The sequence below is a fragment of the Podarcis bocagei genome, assembly GCF_964188305.1.
Source record: "Podarcis bocagei genome assembly, chromosome: 2".
NCBI lineage: Eukaryota > Metazoa > Chordata > Lepidosauria > Squamata > Lacertidae > Podarcis > Podarcis bocagei.
The window spans coordinates 97,089,890-97,112,408 of record NC_138126.1 but is presented as its reverse complement, the minus strand read 5'-3'; the positions used below and the strand labels follow the sequence as shown (position 1 = coordinate 97,112,408).

The 22,519-nt window shown below is 45.7% G+C and overlaps 1 protein-coding gene across 2 annotated transcripts in view; it reads left to right on the top strand.

Moving 5' to 3' along the window:
- The window catches only part of SPHK1 (sphingosine kinase 1), a 45,474-nt gene extending 23,953 nt beyond the window's left edge, over nucleotides 1–21,521 (top strand). For both annotated transcript variants that reach the window (XM_081185390.1, XM_081185391.1), the window contains exons 4-7: nucleotides 13,397–13,546; nucleotides 15,096–15,190; nucleotides 17,760–17,875; nucleotides 20,274–21,521. In XM_081185390.1, coding sequence (XP_081041516.1) covers nucleotides 13,397–13,546; nucleotides 15,096–15,190; nucleotides 17,760–17,875; nucleotides 20,274–21,108 — 1,196 coding nt within the window. In that variant the 3' untranslated portion in view covers nucleotides 21,109–21,521. The remainder of the gene's footprint in view (nucleotides 1–13,396; nucleotides 13,547–15,095; nucleotides 15,191–17,759; nucleotides 17,876–20,273) is intronic.
- Nucleotides 21,522–22,519: the final 998 nt, after the last annotated feature.

Genomic DNA, 22,519 nt, shown 5'->3' with positions numbered 1-22,519 from the left:
TTTAGGGGTGTTTTGTACGAATGAACATCCTTATAAGATTGCTTCCGTGTTACAGATAGGGAATATGTAGAAAAGATGGAAAGAAAACAGTTCAGAATTATAAAGTAGCAAGGGTCTGAAGGAGTTTTTCACATGTTTCTCTTTCTCTCTCTCTCTCTCTCTCTCTCTCTCTCTCTCTCTCTCTCTCGTATGCATGTTATAATTCAGTGCGATGCCCTTTGCATAGACAAGTAGTATATATATCAGGAGTTTACACCTTTGGTGTGTTCAGAGAGATAAGAACAGTGTCATAGGATCGCTGCAAGCATACAGTTTCTTTCAAAAATAGAACCGAAGTTTATTCCATTATTCCATAATTTAAGCCAGCACACTAGGCCCATGGGAAGTATCCCTTGAAAGACTGGCACCCAAGGCCATCAGACTAGTGCTATTTCAATAGCATAAGCAACATCTGTTGAATGAGCTTCCTAATGGTAATGCTACTACAAATAAGCACCAGTCTTGCTCTATACAGAAGTGTCTTCAGGTATAGGTATCAGAATAACTTATGGGCCGTGTGACCATGGATACAGCAGCTCCCATAAACACAGCATTGCTTTATCCAGTTGCCTTGATTGAGTGAGTCACTGCTATTATTAAGCAGCCACAGTTGCTCGATTCATACTGTATATCGTCTCTTAGCATGCTTTCACATGGATAATTAAGACAGCTTGCATGTAGAAGGAGAGGTTTTGAGTGATCTGGGGCAAAGCTTTAAGCGATGCTAAGAGGAACTTCCTATGCTCCTAGCAGTGCAGGACTGCCTGGCTCTACCATTAGGTAGAGTATGGAGGCTGCCTCAGGTGGCAGATTCTAGGGGGCTGGGATCAAGCTGAGGTAGTGGAGGGCAGAACTCTGTGTGCATGCCACACTGTTTATCCTATGTCCCCTAAGCTAGCCTGTTGGCCTCTGATGTAGTGGAAGACCACTCAGTCTGCCAGGCTTTTATACATGGAAAGGAGTTAGGCTACCCCCCTGTAGAGTGGGGCTGTGGAACATAGTGGTGAAGAAAGTGAAACACTGCAGAGAGAATACTTGGGTTGTTCACTCTGATATTATTGTTCCTGAGATACTTGCCACGTAGACAGTATAGTCCCAGATCTGTACAGCCTACGGCTATGCTGCTATAAAAGCCACCATGACTTGCAATAATCACCAGCTTCCTCTTCTGGGGTAATGGGAAGGGTGAAATGTGAAAAGATGACACAGCAAGAATGCCGGCCTCTCACGAGTTGGCAAGTCTCTTGCATCGCTCCATGCTGATTCACAACTGTCTGGCCATAGCACAAACATCTGGCAAAAATTAAAATAAAATGCAGCATTGACTCATTTTCTAGATGGGGCTTTGTGGTTTTAAAAATAAGCAAGCTTCACCTTCTGAATGTTTCCAGACAATTGACTGGGCACCTGGATGCCTGGATCCAAGTCTTCAGAGGTTTCATAAAAACTTAAAGGTTTATCCCAAGGTTACAAAATGAATCCATGGCTCAGTGTGAAGCTGCTAGTTTTAGAAAATCCTGTTTATTATAGATCCATCAGTACATTGCTCTGTTTTATTTAGGGATGTTATAAATAAAAGTGCCAAGGCACTCTGGTTTTGGGGCTAGGTATGCTGTTTGGGTGCCTGGGTAAGGGGAATTGCTCTCAGGGATTTGGGACCAGGAGCTTGAAAATTCTGACCTGGTTCAGATGTTCATATTCTGATCCTTTAAAACTTTCATTTGGGGCACTGTTATACAGTGGTTTCGCTCCTTCCTCCTGGGCCATGTTCAGAAAGTGGTGGTGGGGGATGAGTGTTCAGACCCTTGGGCCCTCACTTGTGGGGTGCCTCAGGGTTCCGTCCTCTCCCCCATGCTTTTTAACATCTATATGAAGCCGCTGGGAGAGATCATCAGGGGGTTTGGACTGGGTGTCCATCAATATGCAGATGATACCCAGCTCTACCTTTCTTTCAAATCAGAACCAGTGAAGGCGGTGAAGGTCCTGTGTGAGTGCCTGGAGGCGGTTGGAGGATGGATGGCGGCTAATGGATTGAAGTTGAATCCTGACAAGACAGAAGTACTGTTTTTGGGGGACAGGGGGCGGGCTGGTGTGGAGGACTCCCTGGTCCTGAATAGGGTAACTGTGCCCCTGAAGGACCAGGTGCGTAGCCTGGGAGTCATTTTGGACTCACAGCTGTCCATGGAGGCGCAGGTCAATTCTGTATCCAGGGCAGCTGTCTACCAACTCCACCTGGTACGCAGGCTGAGACCCTACCTGCCCGCGGACTGTCTGGCCAGAGTGGTGCATGCTCTAGTTATCTCCCGCTTGGACTACTGCAATGCGCTCTACGTGGGGCTACCTTTGAAGGTGACTCGGAAACTACAGCTAATCCAGAATGCGGCAGCTAGACTGGTGACTGGGGGCGGCCGCCGAGACCACATAACACCGGTCTTGAAAGACCTACATTGGCTCCCAGTACGTTTCCGAGCACAATTCAAAGTGCTGGGGTTGAACTTTAAAGCCCTAAACGGCTTCGGCCCAGTATACCTGAAGGAGCGTCTCCACCCCCATCGTTCTGCCCGGACACTGAGGTCCAGCGCCGAAGGCCTTCTGGCGGTTCCCTCATTGCGAGAAGCGAAGCTACAGGGAACCAGGCAGAGGGCCTTTTCGGTGGTGGCGCCCGCCCTGTGGAATGCCCTCCCATCGGATGTCAAGGTGATGGACAACTACCTGACATTCAGAAGACATCTTAAGGCGGCCCTATTCAGGGAAGCTTTTAATGTATGATATTTTAGTGTTTTTTGGTTTCTGTGGAAGCCGCCCAGAGTGGCTGGGGAAACCCAGCCAGATGGGCGGGGTACAAATAATAAATTATTATTATTATTATTATGGTGCAGGCTCTTTCTGTCTCTCCTCTCCCGCCCGTGTTTTCTCTAACTTTAGTTTATCATGCTATCCAAATTGGATGAATCATGGTCAGTACTAATCAGGATTGCCTTCAACCTATGGTCTGGAAGGAATGTGCTAACCATAGTTTAAATAATGGTCAGAGGAAACCAGGAAAGGGAAGAGCAAATCAACAGGCAAGTGTGGAAGGAGGGTCCACCACACGATCCCAGTCCATGGTTTGGAATAATGGAATGAGACATTTGAAACAAGCCTGTCTCTAAGTTGTTGGGTGCTTGGCAGTTTGCCAGCTCATATCCAGTCTTCCTCTGAAGGGCCCACACCATTGTATACTTTTTCTCTGTGGTACATCTCTTGCTCAATAATTGGCAGAAAACACTGAAGGGCATCAGCAGGCATTCTGTGGCACTGTCCCCACCACATTCAGTTGGCCCTTTTCTCCTAGAGTTGACGTGAGAGTGGAAGAAGAATTGGCATGCCTCTTAATCATTCATTTTTCTTCTATTGACTGTTGGAGGGTAGGTGGCGAAGGAAACATAGTCTGTGATGGATAATGTGTCAACAGAAGTCAATAAATATATTGCATGGGAGACATAAATGTGTGTGTGAGTGTGTGTGTGTGTTGCTCTTCTGAAATGGGGAGAGGAACAGCCACAGAACTTCACATGTAATGGTTCACAACAGGCCTATACTCATAGGGCTCATCCACACTTTTGCTTGACCTGTATTTTGATCATGTCTTGTGTACCAATTAATTCCCGCAGGTCCGAGAGCTTTTCTTGTTGTCCATGGCTGTGCTTTGTGAAACCTCGCCTGCTGAATTGAAGGTCCGTTAAGCAAAATCTCTCTGTAGATTTTCCATGCATCTGATAAGACCTGATTCAGCAGGTAGGGTCAGATTTCCACAAGGCACAGCTGTGAAACAATCGGAAGAACTCGGAGCCAAGGGAATTAATCGACGCACGATATGATCAAAATGCAGGTCAGGCAAAAGTGTGGATGAGCCTGCAATGAAATTTATTGATAAAGGAGTGGATTTAGGCTTAGTCATCTTGCACTAGATCTATTTGAACCAATGGGATTTAAGATGGTCAAGACTAACAATGGGTTACTCCAGGGATAGCTAACCCATGGCTTTCCAGATGTAGTCAGACTCCAACTCTCATCAGCCAGTATGGGTATTGGTCAGGAAAGAGGGGAACTGGAGTCCATGGGTGAAGATGAGGGGGGAATCATTCTCCAACAGAATGTAATGGGCAGGCACTGTGTTTTGAACTGAATAAACTCTTCAGTGAACTAAACAAAGTGAATGGAGAACGTTTTATCCTCTTGCATGATGAGAGGATGACTGCTATAAAAGGATTGTGCAGCAAGCTTACAGTGAACACAAGAAAGCAGTTGTAACACAGCATGAAGCTGAACTGTGTGGATTTTGTGTTCACTCACAGTACCAGTATCAGAGTTCAAAAAATGACTGCTCACTCAGTAGAGCATGAGACTCTTAATCTTAGGGTCGCAGGTTTCAGCCCCATGTTGGGCAGAAAGACTTCTGCATTGCAGGGGTTTGGACTAGATGACGCTCATCATCCCTTCCAACTCTAAATTCTATGATTCTATAAAAAGCTCTTAAAAGATACACATTTCATTGAAGATAGATGTTCTAGTAAGCAAGTGGCTCTGTTCTTAAGCTAACATCCTATGACATCTCACTGAATTCTTTAATAGATGCTGTTTTATTGGATATGTATTTGTGAAATTAGGGCAATATGTGCTGTGCACAATATTCATGGACACAGACAAAAGTACAACCCCATGCCCCTACGCACACTGGCTGGTAGCATGTACATACTAACCAGTCTGTAGCACAAAAATGTAGTTTTTTCTCAATGTGGAATCATCGTGCTTGATTGTCCTCAGAATGCTGTTTGTGATCTAGATGGATTCTAGATCCTGCTGTCCTCAAGGATGGGTGTGTTTACTTGATGCACATTTGAAAATCCTTCCCTCGGATGTACCTTTTCCTCCCTGCCCATGCCCCAGGTGAATGAAGGAGGAAGTGGTGATTGTGAATGCATCCGCACCCATCCACCATGCCATTGTGCAAGTGTGGATAGACACACATCCCATCGCCAGGACCACCTACATCCGTTTCCACCTATTTCCAAATGAACACACTGTGAGGTTATGAATCGAATCTACAATGAAAACAGTTTCTCAAGAAGCACTTGTCAGAGGCAAAAAAGATATGCAGTAGTTCTAGACCGTGGTGTGGAGTTAGCAGAAAAACAAGTACGGTACTCAGTCTCCAGTGATTCCAGAATAAAATGTTAGGTGTATACAACCATTCTGATTACAACAACCAGGCTTCTGTAGTCAGAACAATATTGCGTTTGTTTGGATTGGGGGGGGGGCACATGTAATTGAAACACTGAGTAAAGGAGAAGCTTTAATTCTGTCTTGTCTCTTCTGGCTAGTGTGGCTGTGAATCTTTCAATTTTTTTATTTCTTTCCGTTTCTCAGTTTTCCAATCTTAAATTCAGTTCTCCACATTTATTTTTTTTAAATCCTCATGGAAGATTCAGCAGCATTTTAGCGCAAAGTTCTTCTATTATACAGATTTTTGCAAGTCATTTCCCCCTAAAGTAAAGTGTTTCTGTATGTTATTTTCACTAAGATTTTTGTGTATTATTTTCACTAAGGTATTCATTATGCACACTTGCCCCCAAATACCTGTTTTTCTACACCGTGTTTGACTGGAGAACTGCATCACAAAGTTTGGTTTAGTGCAAACGTCAAAGGATAGCTGTGTTTTGGTTTGCATATTGCTTTGAAAAGTGCACATTAGGTAATTCCTCCTTCAAATGCACAGAAAACCAAATTTATCCCTTGTCTTGGAACTATCTAACACCCTATCTAGCCTTTGCCTGCTCTTCCTTCCCAGTAGCATACAATCCTTAGGGACAGGCTGTTGTCATTTCAGAGCTTTCTGAGCTGCAGAACATGGTTTGCTTTCATGATGATGTCTGTGTGCTGCCCCATCCTCCTCTCAGACATGACCAAGCAAATATTTCTGGCAGCATCAGCATTTTCTCCAGCTCTGTGGTCGAGTCAGCAAAATCTTAACTTGATTGAGGGAGCTGGAAAGACCTAAAACTGTATCACCAACTTTCTGGAAAGCATTTTTCTGAAAGATGCAAAGGAAATAAGAGCAGAGAGGATCTGACAGTCTAGACATGTGAGGAGTCAGTCATCAGAGCTGTCATTCACTGGGTCATTTCCTCTACCTCTAACAAGATTTATCCAAGGCAATGTACCAAAAGCGAGCCACGTGGGTTGGGGCAGATCTTGAAGGTCATCTAGGCACTGCAAGATCTGCCACAGGGAATGTAACTTCAGCATCCCTCAGAGATGACTGTCCAGCCTCTGCTTAAGTGCCTCCAGGGAAAGAGGACCCATCACCTCCAGAGGCAGTCTGCCCCATTTCAACTAGATTTTCCTGTTTAGGAACGTTCTGCTAAAGTTATCCTGAAATTCTGTTCTATTCCTGTCCTCTGGAGCAGCAGAGAACAAGTCAGCCCCATCTTCTGTATGACCTCCCTTCAGATGGACCTATTGTTCTAACTTTCATGCAGAAATAGGCAATCTCTGAAGCTTCATTTCCTGATTGGCATAGCCAACAGATATTATCTAGGTGGGACTGCTTTCATTCATTCGTTCCATCCTGCTTTGAACTCTGTTATATCACTTGATGTTGCAGACTCTGCCAGTTTCCCATGGGGTCGTGGTAGTGCTCTCTTCTTTCCTCACTACAATTGCCTCTTTATTTACCCTCCCCTTTGCCTTGAATGTGTGCCTTTGACTCCTGGCAGATGTACAACAAGGGATTGTGTGTGCTTGGTGTCAAAACTAAAATTCTGTTCCCAGACACTCTAAATTCTGAAGCCTGTAAATCACACCAATTTGCACCTTCGGTGACTTAATTTTTTAAAAAAATATATATATTCCGGTTTTGAAACCCCACCCCAACTACTTGAAATCATACTCTCCTTCCAACACTTCAGCAGGCATTGCCTGCTTACATTCAGGTATATCTTTGTGTCCACAAGGGCTGAAACTACCCTCCTCAAAATGACAGATTCTCAGGAAGCGCAATGCAACGGATGACCCATTCTGTGCTTTTCCGGCGGCTGTGTGCGTGTTGCAATGCTCTGGGAACCCAAAAAAAGCCCAGAATGTGGCGCTTGGTGCAAAATTCGGCTTCCTGAGAATTACAGCTTTCCTTGCGAAAAAGGAAGTTTCTTTTTTAAGAACTGGCTGAGAGCAGACGCGGGTGGAATTGGCTTCGGTTTGTCAGGTGGTGAGTGTGAGTGCTTAATGAGTTTCCGGTTTTTGCTGCTGCTTTTTATCTGCTTTACACACCTCGGCTTGTTGGCTCCTGCTGGTGCCTGAGTTAATAGAAGTGTATGTGGGACCTGTGTTGATGGTTGTGCACCACTGGTAGTATTTTGGGCAGGGCAGGGCAGGGCACAGGGAGAGAGTGATGGTGGGCCTCTGGTGAGCTTGGTAAGGGGAAGGGAAATTAGGCAGCTTTCTGCTATCTTCCCTTTTGGTTCATCCTCCAGTCTGAGAGATCCTGGTTGGCATGCCAGCAACCTGCCAGGTCCTTTGGTAGTGTTTCTGAATGTCAGGACCTGTGGCCAGGAAAACAAATGTCTGTCAGCCAGGATTTGATTTGGGAAGAACACCCTGATCTGGCTGGTGTGACTGAGACCTGTTCGGATTAACCCAACTGTGGTTTATTGGTGAAGCAACAGCAACACTGGCTCAGCGAGCAGGTGGATTTGAAGTAATCTCTTGTGGTGTCATCCCTCTTTTTTGCTCAGCCGTCTTCCCGTTTTGAGTGTCTAGTGGGTTATCAGGAGAGGCAAGGAGTTCTGCTGGTAGGGTTCCATTCATGCCACTATCTAAGAGTCTCTCTGCTGAGCTGCTGGTCTCAGGGGTGGCCCAGATATGTTTTCTGGGGGATTCCAATGTACATCTCTGATGGTGAGGAAAACTCATTTCTTTGCCACCAAGCAAAGTGTCACACAGTGTCACCCAGCGGAGGTCCTTTCCCCTCAAGAAGCAGAAGGCCTTCAGCAATCTGGGCTGCAAAAGGGGTTGATGGAACCTGTGGTTGCCCGGTGTAACTATTTGCCAAACACATCACTGACGAATTCACCCTGATATGAGACCGAATTGGTCTTGGTTTCCCTAGTGGTTGAGGGGCCTGTGAGTCTGATGGCCCTTTTGGTTATCAATGGTGTTCAGCACCATCAATTATGGCAGGCATAGGCAAACTCAGCCCTCCAGATGTTTTGGGACTACAACTCCCATCATCCCTAGCTAGCAGGACCAGTGGTCAGGGATGATGGGAATTGTAGTCTCAAAACATCTGGAGGGCTGAGTTTGCCTATGCCTGAATTATGGTATCCTTTTGGGATTCCTTGGTGGACTTGGGGCATTGGACCATCTGTTTCCCAGCGGGTTAAATGCATAGAGATACGAAATAACATGACAATGGGATTGATCTACAGAACCCTACAGCATGTTACCTAAAGTGTGTGTTTCTCCTCCAGCTGCTACCTTCTGGCAAAGGAGCAAAACTGGTCAGCCTCTGCACCTCAGCCAGATGTTCCAGACAGTGTGATAAGACTTAAGAGTGTTGGGGGTGGGGATGGAGAGGGAAGCATTCCCCCTCTCTGTCTGTAAAGATTGATTTTGCCAGCTAAATCCATCTTTTTTCCATAATCAGGGCCAGAAGCCAGATTGAAAAGGATCAAGGAAAGAACTGATACCGTACTTCCCACCCCCTCTTCCTCACTTTTAAGAGAACAGTAGACTCTGCTTTATTTCTCTCTCAGCCTCTAAAATAGCTTTTTAAAAATGCTTTGGATTTATGGAATGGATGCGGTCATCACACCAAACCCAGGAACAAGGGAAATAATTGCTGGGTGAACAAAGTTCCTATGGCATTCCAACAAATACAGGTGTTTCCTGGCTCTCCTTGCCCATGTCTGTGACCCCAGGAATGCCTGCATGCTTCTAAATTCGTCACTGCAAGATTATTGTTCATCTAGGCTAAATGCAAAACCTGAAGGCCCTTAACGGACGGGCACAGCCACCTTCTTGCTGCGCTCCAGGCAGTGTTCTCATTTTGCTGCAGAAACGATTGCTCACATCCCAGCACTCCCTGAGCAGCTTCTGCCAGTCTGAGTTACTTTTCATTTTGTTATCACCCTAAACACTCCCCAGTTTGTCAGCTACCTATTACCTGCACTGCACGGCCATCAACAGCCGCCTCCTTGACCTTGGTAATCTGTGGGCCCTAGGAGATAAATATGTCTCGGCATTGTGAACTATGAGCCTTGTGGCGGTTGGGGAGGGGGTGGGCTGAACTCTCCTCCCCAGTCCTGCATGGGAAGAAAAGGATTGAGGAAAATGGAGTGGGTGGTTTTCTTCTTGAGGGGTTAGCAAGATTTCACGCTCTTGAAAATGCAGCTTGAAAAACGTGGTGATAGGCAGTGGAAACTTAATCCTGGGGCTAGTCGCACCATTTCATGGAGAGGTTTGTGGCTGGCTGTTATACAAAGCTTATACTTATTTAGCTGAGGAAGAACTGGGTCAAAAGCAGTGTTCTGGCTTTGCTTCCTACCTGACTGCTGAAGTAAATGCATTCAGCACCAAGGGCAGGGAGTCCTGAAATCAAAGATGCAATGTGCTGGCTACTTTAATGGGAGCTAATGGCACCAGCAGAATCTCTGCACTAGCTTTTAAAAATCATTGTTTCTAGTCTTCCCTGTTAAACTACTTCTGGAGAAAAACTGGTTTGGGGGACATGGGAGGGGAGAGGGAAGGACCATGGCTTAGCACTGCTTTGGACCCAACCCATCCTGTTTCCTTTGCACTGAAGGGAACAAGGTGGAACAAAGTAATCACAATGTAATTGCGGAAATTACAACAAGTTACGTAATTTTGCCTAAGTAGACAGTGAGACGAGTAAGTTCATTTTTGGTGGAAGATGAACTGCAGCAGTATTGAAACAGTGCTGTGTGTGACACATACTGGGTTGGAATGGAAAATGATGTCTTCTTCCATCCTGGTGAGGCCTATTGCCTCAACCGTGAAGGTGGAACAAGAGCCATCAGGTAGCTACTGATAGCCGTATCATCCATCTCTTTGTCTAGTTGTCTTTTAAAGCCATCCAAGCTGTTGGATACCACTATGCCTTTTACTACAAAACCTCCCAAATTGAATAAAGACCCAGTCAGGAAAACGAGTAAACTTGATCTTTTTTTGCCAGTTCCATCTGTGGTTTGGCTCCCCCTTGGGACATGATAGCAGCTTCGTTCGTAACAATCTGTATCAGGAAGATCAATGGCATGGACTCTTAAGCTTTTGGTGTGGGGCAGGCAGGCAGGAAGAAGGAAAGGATGCGAAGCCACAAGCATCAGTCTTCCGCTTCTGAATCATTCATGTAGCTCAGTTTCTCAGCATCACATACTGTAGTCCTATTAAAATAACAGAAGCGGAGCCTGGGATGGCCCCGTTTTGCAGGGTAGCAGTCAAAAAGATCTAGCTAGCAGCCAACATGTTGGAAACTAATTGGCACGCATGGTTAATTGCATCTGATGATACTTTCTGAAAGCAACTGTAGCTAGCCCTTAGCGTAGTTTCTGTGCCTGCTGCAGATGGGGGAAGGTGGTGATACTGCCTTTCTTTTGGGAACTGATATAATTAACTGCGCTATAGATGACGAACAGGTAGTGGGGTTGGCTCCTGGTTCTTGTTGAAGAACGATGCCACACCTGCCTGACATTAAACCAGCCTTTGCATTCAGCTTGGTTGGTAGTTTTATTAGCTTTTATTTCCTTACGTTGGTGTTGTCCCTACGAAACCTTTGACATGGTTTCCGAGAGTCCCTCTGCTCTCCTTCTCCACGTGTTCAGTACCTAAGCTGTGTACACATCATCAGCTTTAAACAGAGCTAGGTCATTCATTTTCTCATTCAAAGCTGGCTTGGGTGAAAGGACAGCAGAACATAGCATTTCCTAAGAAACAACAAGTTAGATACAGGATAAATATGGATTTTGACCAATGTTGTGTGTACACTGCTTCCCAAACCAGCAGCGAGAACTCGCTGGATGCAGAGTAAACAACAGTCTATCCTTTTTGGGGTCTCATCTACCTGAGAGACGTTTTGCTTGCTGTTCCCCAAGGGTGGCATTTCACAATTGAAATGCGCTACTTCAAAGGCATTTGAATTGGGAGTTACTTCCACCAGCCCCATCCGCCTCTTTTAATTTGTTCCAGAGAACTTCGTAACTAACACCATCTCTCATCGCAGCCCATTCCAACACCCAGCAAAAATATTTTAATTTTCCTACTTACTTCCTTTCCTGCTTGCCAATCATGCATCATGTGAGACCCATGATACGCAATAGGAAGGGGGAAGAGAGAATAGGGTGTGTTTGTGCAGGAAATTTTTTTGCATCATTTGTGCTGAGGTATCTGCCGGCTCTGATTGCTGAGCCAGTCTACAGAACAGTGAGACTGGAAAGTTGATAACTGGGTGGACTACATTGTGAGAAATCCCCTTTATGCCAGAGCATACAGAGGGGAAGAAGGCAAGTTGGTCTTGGTTCATTGGAGGCATAAGGTGAATGGTGAACTTGAAGAGCATGGCAAGTGGCTCACTGCAAGGAGTAATGAACGTTGAAGGTATTTCCTCCCATTGAGGAGAAGCACATTACCTTTTTCTTTTTTTCTTTTAATTGCCCTACCATTCTGCATAAAAAGTCTTCAGGTCAATTCAGAACAATGTAAACAATTAAACAGCAAAAAACAACACCACCCCATCAAAATAACTAAGAACAGCCAAAAATCTGCTGGAGATATTTATGGCTCAGGTCCATCCAGTATTCTTTTTTTTAAAAAAAACATTTTAAGTATTTTCCAGTATGTACAATTGTGTCACAGCCTTTATTCCTTTTTTAAAAATAAAGCAAAATTCTAACAAGTCCTTTCCCACCTGGGAATAGGTAGTTAGAAATTCTATTTCTAAGCTTGGGGAGCCAAGAGACTGATTTACCACCCAGTGGGACTCTCACCCTGCCCTAGCCATCTGTTTTGGTGGGTGAGAGGGAGGCAATTTGCACCAGTTGCAAGGGGTTACAGACCTGATACTTAAGATGAAAATTTGTAAAGGTAAAGAGACTCCTGACAATTAAGTCTAGTCACGAATGACTCTGGGGTTGTGGCGCTCATCTTGCTTTAAAGGCCGAGAGAGCCGGCGTTTGTCCGCTTCCGCAGTTTTTCTGGGTCATGTGGCCAGCATGACCCGCTTCTGGCAAAATCAGAGCAGTGCACGGAAATACCATGTCAGGAAAGGAGGTCTGTAGTATTTTCTCCCCCAAAGGAAACCAAAGCTGAGCCTTGCTATCCTTGAAACATCTTTGCACATGGGAAGGTTGGGAGTGTGCAACAGGGAGAAGAGTTTTGCCTCCATTCCTGATGGTTGCATCCGCTTCTCCATTTTATTTCATTTATTCATTGTTTAAACTCTGGAACTCGGCTTGAGTGGTCAAGCAAATGAAAATATGTGGATATTTTTTTTAATGTATCAGGCCAGAATAAGAAAAGTAGAGGTAGAAGTCTTAGTCCATGATGCTAAACCCTTGTGCAAATTAATTGAAACAATGTAGTTTCGGTTTTTTTTATTGTATAAAACTCACATATAAATGTACAAAACTCACATATACGTGCATTGGTAACCGATATGACCGCTGCTATTTTTAAGCAGCATTTGAACACGGTTTGGCATGGAGTCTACTAGTTTTGGGCAGTCACTGTTGATTTTCGGATCCCTGTACCCCCCTTGAATCAGCACTTGAATGAGCTTCTCCATAGTTGCACAGTCTACAGCACGGAGTCGACTTTTGCATATAGCCCACAAATTCTCAATGGGATTTACGTCGAGGGAATTCCCTGGCCAATCAAGTACCTGAATTTGCTGCTCTGTCATGAATTTCTTCACCACTTATGATGTGTGACAGGGGGCTAGGTCCTGCTGCAATATCCCAGTACCGCAGTGGCATAGCGTGTGCTAAAATCAGTGCTAAAATCCACAGGTTAGGGGGCACAAATTACTTGCCTTGCCCTGGGTGCTGACAACCCACGCTACGCCACTGCAGTACCGTCAGGATACCTCTTTTCCAGCTCTGGAATAACTCTTTTGTAGAACCTCAATATATTGTGAGCGCATCATTCCTTCTATTGGCTGCAGGCTTCCAACGCCATAATGATTAACTCACTTTTCGTGTTTGTTTTGAGTACAGGATTACGAGTAAGATAGAAAACATGCTTTGTTTCAATTAATTTGCACAAGGGTGCAATTCCTGATCTCCCCATCTCTGTTGTCTCTGTGCAGAAGCCACCTTTGGGCTACTCTCCCGGCCCTGCCAGGTGATGGTGTTGCTGAATCCACGCAGCGGGTCAGGCCGGGCCCTGCAGCTATTCAAGTCCCAAGTGCAGCCGATGCTGACGGAAGCCAACATCGGATTCAGCATGTTTATAACTGGTAAGTCTTGTGCCTGAAAACAAGGCCACCGTGAAAACTGCGGTCTCTCTGGAATGACAGAGGACAATGCATGTCCCAAGATGGCTGGAGCCCCACAAAAGTGGTTGTGCTCACACTTTTATGTACAGCTCTGCTCTGACACATCCACCCACCTACCCACCCACACCTGTGATATTGTTGGCACTGCCAAACTGCAGGACACTCCTTTGCTCAACCGTCCGGGTAGCTAATATTCTAAGGCAGCCTTCCCCAATCTGGTTGGACTCCCAACTCTCGCCATCCCCTGCCAGCCTGCCTGATGGTCGGGATCTGGAGAGCACCAGGTTGGGGAAGGCTGATCTAGGAGCATCACAGCCTGCCCCGTTTAATTACAGTGCTGCCTCCATGTGAACAGAAGAGTTAAAAATGCAGGTATAGGCTTGACAAGGCTCAAATCTTGCATTTTTTGCAGGGAAAGGAAACCCAAATAACTCTTCCCTCCAGCCCAACTCAGGTTGACCCTTTTCTGCAGAGTGCTGCTTTGTGAGCGTGGCTGTGATTTCACTGATTTCAAAGTGCAGGAAACTTTGCTGTAAAGGTCTGGCTGATCATGTTCATCCCATTCCAAGAAGAGATGGGAAGAGAGAACAACTCCTTGCTATGACACATTTTTTGAGATGCCCATCCCCTTCAGTTTGTAACCTAATTCCATGAAATATTGCTTCAAACCAGCTTGCCATTTCCATCAAATAGGATTGGCACAGGTAGCATTCCACCTGACATCAAATGATGGCGAGGGAGAACATATTTTGCCACCTGTTGGAGATAGGATTGTCCTGCCTCATCTGTAGTGTGAAGTATGGTCCTTCTGTCAACTATCTCTCCCCGCTTCCCCCCGCCCAATCAAATTTGTTTTGCTTTTCTCAATTTTGTGTGTGTGGGCGGGAGAGAGAAATGTCATTTCCAGAAGGCTGAATGGACTAGTCCAAGAGGTTCATTCTACTTTTTAGTTCTATTTCCCTTCTTGGTAAAGGTTTAGCCAAGAGTAAGGCAAGAGTAAGGTCCTGCCAACCTAGCAGTTCGAAAGCACGTCAAAGTGCAAGTAGATAAATAGGTACCGCTCCGGCGGGAAGGTAATCGGCGTTTCGTGTGCTGCTCTGGTTCACCAGAAGCGGCTTAGTCATGCTGGCCACATGACCCGGAAGCTGTACACTGGCTCCCTCAGCCAATAAAGCAAGATGAGCACCGCAACCCCAGAGTCGGCCACGACTGGACCTAATGGTCAGGGGTCCCTTTACCTTTAAGGCAAGAGGATGATTAACACAGTTCTCTGTGTGTAAGAATGTGCATTCTCAGCTCTTCCTGACAGGGAATGCTCACTGCCACACTGATAGCCGTTGGCTCCACTTTCCACAACAATAATACTGCCAGCCTGTATGTGAGGGGACAGTAGTCAGTGGTGGACAGATGGCATTTCCTGCCCTCCCCAAGGAACCCTTAGAGGATGCAAAACTATATCTCCCTGGGACATAACATACAAGTCATACATGCTCATTGTCTTTGTTGCTAGAGAAGAACAATCACGCTTGGGATCTGGTGAGGAAGACGGACTTATCCATGTACAGCGCATTGGTCATTATGGCTGGAGACGGCTTGCTATATGAGGTAAGCGGGGCAAGTGGAATTTGGCTAACTATGGGCTCCCTTGCCTGTTGTGTCTTAGCACCACAGTGCATCTCCCATCACCAAAGACCGGATGTTGCCCAAGGTGGGCCCATGTTTAATGGTTGTAAAGGATTTTGCTACTTACAGTGGTGCCTCGCAAGACGAAAAGAATCCGTTCTGTGATTCTCTTCGTCTAGCGGTTTTTTCGTCTTGTGAAGCAAGCCCATTGACGGATTAGCGGATTAGCGCTATTAGCGGCTTATCAGATCAGCTGATAAGCGGCTTAGCGGCTTAGAAAAAGGAGGGGAGGAAAAAAACCCCGCAGGAACTCGCAAGACATTTTCGTCTTGCGAAGCAAGCCCATAGGAGATTCGTTTTGCGAAGCACCTCCAAAACGGAAAACTCTTTCGTCTAGCGAGTTTTCCGTCTTGCGAGGCACCACTGTATTCCAATGAGACCTTCCAGCCCACTGCAGTGCAAAGTGTCTGGGAAGGGGACTGTACTTTGGAAGTGGGTGAGAACTGGCAAGGGTTGCAAATCCAGTCTTAGACAGTGAAAGTCTGCAGGTCACAGTTCTCCCACTGTCTTACGGTTGTTGAAATGTCCTCCTCCTGCTGCACAGTGGGAAACTGGTACGGGAACCCAATTCCATATTGACTCTGCTAAGTGTATGGCAGCACTGGCCAGAAAGGATTTAAATTGGAAGGAGGTTGTAAAAATAAATGAGGGAAGGCCTCTGATTTATGTTTGCAAATTTCATATGGGTAGTTTTAAAAATGTGGAAACTAATGCCTAACATTGACTTCAATTCACATTAAATATTTGCGTGTTTCCCTTCTCCCACCAAAGTTTGAACCTTTGGTACTGGACCAGTTTGATTTGGATTCATGTTGCATGCAATCAAAGGATAAAACCATATCAAACTTTCAACCTTTTCCTTAAAAAGAGTTGTGGAAAATTTCTGTATGGTTGCAGGTTGTGCTGCACAAGGCAAAATCTAGTAGTTTCTGCTTCAGAAACTGATAGAATATCCACTCCCCCACCCTTTTTTCTTAAAGGGTCGTCCCAGTCTTCATGGCTATGGAAAGACATTTGAGAACAACAAGCAGCCTGCTAATGGCGAAGTGATCCAAAAGTTGCAATGTTCAGTAGAAGTGCAGCTTAGATGCAGGTTCTGTTGCAGAACTCTAAGATGCTTCTGTGTTCATGTTTTGTGAATGTGGAGTGTATATGGTTTCCATTGGCGGGTTCAATCCAAATCAAAAGATCCAACTTCTTTACTTCATGTCATCCAATTTTCTTAATATTTTGTATGCACACTTGTTGAATGATCAAAACTAAGTTGAGATACATCAAATTTGGTTACATATGTATTTTGTTGCAATGTTCATGAAGTACTAACAATAATCCTTTCAAAGCCTGTGTTCTATAACACAACAACAAGCTATCATTCTGTTTTAGAACACATTTTTAAAAGAAAAGCCTGGCTAGCTTTTCAGATACCTTTTAATTACATAACTTTCTAAAGAAAAGCCTGAATTAACTGATATTATAGTCTGAAGTCTTGTTTCTTCTGTTATATTTTACTCCAAGAAGACCCATTTATCCTAAATAGAAGCCAGTAAGGCAGACATGTATGTACAAAATCTTTCCCCCCAGTGTGATCTCATGATGAAATATTGCAGGTAGATCTTAGAAATATGAAATAAGCAATATTTTTTTGAAAATCCATAATCCTATTAATTTTTAATCACTTTTTAAAATTTGGTAACTTACTTTAAATTTTAAATCTAAGTCCAACTTGTGACATATCATATTAAAGCCCATGAAGTTCTGAAGAGATTGGCGTTCTTGGTTTTGATGTATCTCAGCGCTGGGCTTAGCTTTTAAGGTTTTTGTGTAGTCTGACAAGGCCAAAATTGTCAATTTTTTGAAATTTCAGGCCCTCATAACTCAAAAATGGGATGAGATAAAAAGCTAAATTTTTAGATTTAAATTTAGTTTTGATCATTCAACAAGAGTACAAACCATTCAGAAAAATGGATAACATGAGGTAACAAAGTTGGATCACTTGATATGGAATGACCCTGCAGTGAGTTGAAAGCTTGACTATTTGAACTGGTAGAAGTTAGGTATGATCAGCCTTCCAATGACAGAATGCTCTGACAAGAGTTTGGGGATAGCTTGACTGAACTCTCACCTGTAGCATATTCTTTATTACTGTCCTCTCATTTCAAATAATGTAACTACGAGGTGTGCCCTGGAACACACACTCCTGTAATAACACAATCCTGTGCATGACCAAGCAGAATCGAGTCCCATTGAATTCGGTGAGATGTACTCTTAGAGAGGTGTGTATAAAGCAGCAGGTTTTGCGTGCAGATTTTCAGAGTTTGAATTGCAATACCTCTGTGTACATAACCTAAGGCCTGACCCCTAAGACTGGAGTCTTAAATGGACTGGCCACTTCTGTGCTGACCAATCCAAGTCAGAGGTGGAAAAAAAAACCTCATTCCCTTGTCCTTTCCTTTCCAGTAAGCCTTTTTGCTATCATGTGTACTTTTTGTAGGTGATAAATGGACTGATGGAGCGCCCTGACTGGGAATCTGCTATCCAGAAGCCTCTTGCCATCCTCCCAGGGGGTTCTGGGAATGCCCTGGCTGCTTCTCTCAATCACTACACGAGGTAAGGCATCACCGGCGGTTAGACCCATGCCAACTCTGCATGTGTGTTTCCAGTGCTGGCCCTACCATCAGGCAGGGGGAGGTGGCTGTCTCAAGTGAATGCTGTGGGTCAAGGAGAAGCAGTGGCAAGGTGCTGGAGGAGGACAGGGTTGAGTGTACCACACAGCTTGCCCTGCACCTACTAGCCTGTTGTCCTCAGGTGAAATGGAGGATTCTGTTTCCTCTCCAATGCTGGGGGCAGATTCACCCGCCAGCTTTGCTGGCTTTGGCGCTAACAAATTGTGGAGTTTGGGTGTGTGCACTATCCAGCTTCAGGCAGCAAAATGTATTGGGCTGGCCATGTACCCATAATTGCATGTGTGAAGTTTGGGTCCTGGGGCTTCTCCATCCTAGGAACTACTTCACACCCACTTGGCTTATGGCACATGCTGAACTGGTGGTGTGCAGGTGCCACTACCAGCAGAATCCTATTTGTGCACACCTGGCTTTACAGTTGGCTAAAAGCATGAAATTGTGTGGGGGGGGTGGGTGGGGTGGGGGGTGGCACCAGCACATGGCTGATTTCTAGCAGCCAACACAGTTATGTTGAGCTCCAAGCAATGTTGGGAGTTTCCAGAACAACCCCTCCACTTTCTCTCTTAACACTGAATTATCTTTCTTTTGTTAATCTAAAATTTATGGTGTTTAAAAAGATGCAGGAGCCCCAATACAGTTCCCACATTGGAGGAAAACATGAAAGGTGGGTCATGGGGCAGCATGATTTCAAAGGCTACATAGGGTGAGAGTGAGCAAAGGGCATCTCCCGCTCTCATCCAAAAAGCCAGCCCACATAAATAAAAACAGATCCTGCATGAAGGCTAAGTTGCGTGGTGCAATGGTAAGCTGCAAAGTCACAGATATCCTTTTGCAGGCTTCTGTTCTGCAAGGAATAGAAGGGCAACGAGACATTCAGAAAACTGAAACTCTATGGGAACCCCCAGTCTTCTGCTCATTCTAACATTCTACCAGGCTTGCAGCTGGACCAAGATTGGTACCTGCTCCTGCCCTGTTTATTGCACATCTTTCTGCTTAGTGGGGCTGGCAAGGCAGCTGCACTTGACAGACTTTGCTTGACAGCCAATGGTGTCTTGTAATCTCCTACCACTGCTGTCAAAGAGGAAGGGCATCAGGGGGACAATGTGCATTCACAAAAGAAGCTTAATTACAAGTCCTCAGCTCCGGTTTCGATCCGCTCCCTGCAATTGCAACCAACATCCCCCAGCCCTGGCCTCTGCCCCTTCCACAGCTGGCCACCTTTCCCATCTGCTCTGTGACTAATCCTCATTTCTTAGTGGGCTGAATCTTGAGGAGGGAGGGGAAAGGCAATGAGGTGGGTTGAGGGTGTTGCTAATGGGCGTTTCTCTCCCTGTCCTGCAGGCTCAGCCACCTGGCTCCTGCACCCCAACTAACGCTGCTGCGTAATTCTCAGGGAAATAAGGCTTTGAGAGCATATCTGGGCCCCAGTCCAAGAGAGCAAAGCAAGTCATGCTTAGCCCTTGCTCCGACACTGACACAGGGGTAACCAAGCTGGTGCCTTCCAGATGTTGCAAAAACCACTTCAGGCCCACCATCTTGCTTGCTCTTCTTAAAAGTTAAACAGTGTGGCTTTGCTCACCCTTCATATCTTATTGTAGGGGGATCTACAGCCCCCTTGGGGATGAAGGATTTGTACAGTAACAACACTAAATAGCAGCAGGGGGAATTACAGGGTGTATAGCTCATCTGTAAAGCATGTGATTCTCATAGAAAATGCCCTATGTTCAATTCCTGACCTCTCCAGGCAAGACTGGGGAAGGCTCCTACCTTGAAACCTTGCAGAAAATAGTGAGCTAAACATACCAAACCTCTGACAGCTGCAATATGGCGCTGCTCCCTTGTCCATCTGCTGCTGCATCCCAGGCCCACCTTTTTCATGCGACTACAAGGGGCTGTTGGGACAACGGGCCGCCTATAGAATGCTTATCATGAACACCTTGAGAGAACAGAACCCTGATACTGTGATTGCTGTGTGATGACTTAACCATACAGTGCCAGTTTTGCTTCAGCTGACTCCCACACCAGAGGTCACCTCCTCTGGCCATTCCAGCACGGGAGGCGGTGGTGGCTCAGGGATGGCATTGGGCTTACCTGTATGATTGTACTGGCAACACGCAAGGACACCAAAGCAGCAGTCCAAAAACTGTTTTGTCCCAGCCCAGACCCTGTGGAAAAGGAAGGTAAATTGGACCTTTGCCTTTCAGGAGGAGAGACCTTTTGTGCAACCACTTCTTTATTTGACCATATTCCAGCTCCAACTACCCTTGGGCTGGCCCCTTCCGTGCCACTGTTTTCATGCGCTCCCTTTCTTTCTCCTGCTGCAGCAAGGGCCACTTCAACAAGGAGGAGCTGCTCATGAACTGCACTTACTTCCTCTGCAAAGGCCTGCACGCCCCCATGGATCTCATGTCCCTCCACACGGCTTCAGGCAAGCGACTCTTCTCCTTCCTGAGCTTCGGCTGGGGCTTCATCTCTGATGTGGACATTGCCAGTGAGAGGTACCGCAAGCTGGGAGGCGCCCGCTTCACTGTGGGCACGTTCCAGCTCCTGACGACGCTCCAGGTCTACAAGGGCCGCCTCTCCTACCTGCCCTGCGACAGCCAGAGCCCCAGCCCTGGCTCTTCACCCTCTGTGGTGGGACACGGTTCCCCGTCGGCGCTGCACTCCGAACAGTTCTCTTTCAGCAGCAAGAAGTCCCTATACAGCTTCTTCCCGTCAGTCTCTTCGTGCGCCAGCAGCAAGAGCTGTTTGCTCGAGGACTCCTTGCTGGTACCCTTTGAGCAGCCCATTCCTGAGCACTGGACTGTAGCCCCGGAGGAGGAGTTTGTCTCCATCATTTGCATCCAACAGTCCCACCTGGGAGCAGACCTCCTGTTGGCCCCCCAAGCCAAGCTGTACGATGATGCCATCCACCTCTTCTACGTCACGGCGGGGGTCTCCCGGCTTTCCATGGTCAAGTTTTTCATGGCCATGGATAAAGGGACGCACCTGGATCTCAACAGCCCCTACCTCCACTATGTGCCTATCAAAGCTTTTCGGCTCGAGCCCCTGGTGCGCAAGGGCTCCATGACTGTGGATGGGGAAGTGCTGCCCTGTGAACCCGTGCAAGGTCAAATGCACAGGCGGCTTGCCCGCGTTATCAGTAGCACAGGGAGTTGAAGGGGCGGGGTGGGAGGACCCCCGATGCTGCACATCATCAACACTATCTCTGGCAGGGATAATTCTCAGGGGAAACTTGGCTTGCAGAGCAATTTTTTGAAACTACAACACAAGTAATGGTGGAGTCGGTCCTCCACCATAAGACTCTCACTCTTCCCTGCAGTTTCAATGTCTTCCTGCTCTGCACTGCCCAGAGGAAGAGATGAAGCAGGTCTCCAAACCATAGCTCTGTTTTGCCTCTCCATCCAATATCAAACCTTCTATGCACACCAACTGCGGCTGAAGCAGAGAACCTGCTGTCATCCCAATGCAGTGGCTATGTGAATAAAAATGCCTCAGTCCAATGCCACTTTGGGGACCACTTTTAATCCTCTTGTATTTTTTTAAAAAATAAACTCACTCTCTCACACACACCCAAAGTTGTATGTAGCAGCAGATTATATTCTTAAGGAGAGATGGAATAAAGATTAGTGCTTCTTTTCTTTTGGAAAAAAGGTAATTCTTGAAAAATTAAGGTTAAAATGATGCCAGCAAGTAATCTTGATGCTAAGTTTTAGGTGGTTCTCTTGGAAAGGAAGCGCATCTTAACAAATCATTTAGTCTTGCCTGCAAATGACAGGTGGGTAGGTAACGCTGGACTAATGAGAGAGCTGCTAACTTTCTCCCATAGTGGGCACACCAACAAACTGACATGCTTGCCACTTTCCTACCATACTATGGCAAAACTAGCACCTTAATTTGGACTAAACTGGCACCTCTGCTTTTCTCAAGGTATCCAAGTATATCATCTTGCAGATGCATGCTAGGATGATAAAAAGATAAGAAGTTCATTGCCAAAAATGGCTGAAATGATCCCTGTCCATCTTTTCATAGTTATTCATTAGGTAAATGCAGACAAAATCAAAGTGGTCCATGAAGGGTCCTAACAGAAAAGGGTGATTTTTGTCAGAGGTGTCCCACATGAAGGTGGAACCAACATTACTATACTTGCACACCAACCTGATGGTGAAAGATTCAGATAATGTACAAGGATTCTTTATTTTAGAAAGTTAAGGTTAATAGTACAACTGCTTTTAAAGCTGGTGTTCTCTCCCACACACACACACACACACACACACACACACTCCTACCAAAAAAAGGAGACAGGAGGATTTGTTAGCTTTTGACTTGTGGTCCTAGTGCTAGCTGAGGCAGATGGGAGTTACGAGTGCAACATCAGCTAGTGGTCCACAGGTTAACTATGTTTGCTAAAAAGCAAGCAGCAATACAGATCTCATGATGCAGCAGTCATACCTTGGGTATAAATATAATATAAATAAGAGGATTAAGTAGTCGGATGGGCAGTGATCCTGATTTCATAACTCTCAGAGCAGCTGCAAGAACCATCCCTTAAATATTTAGGATCAAATTG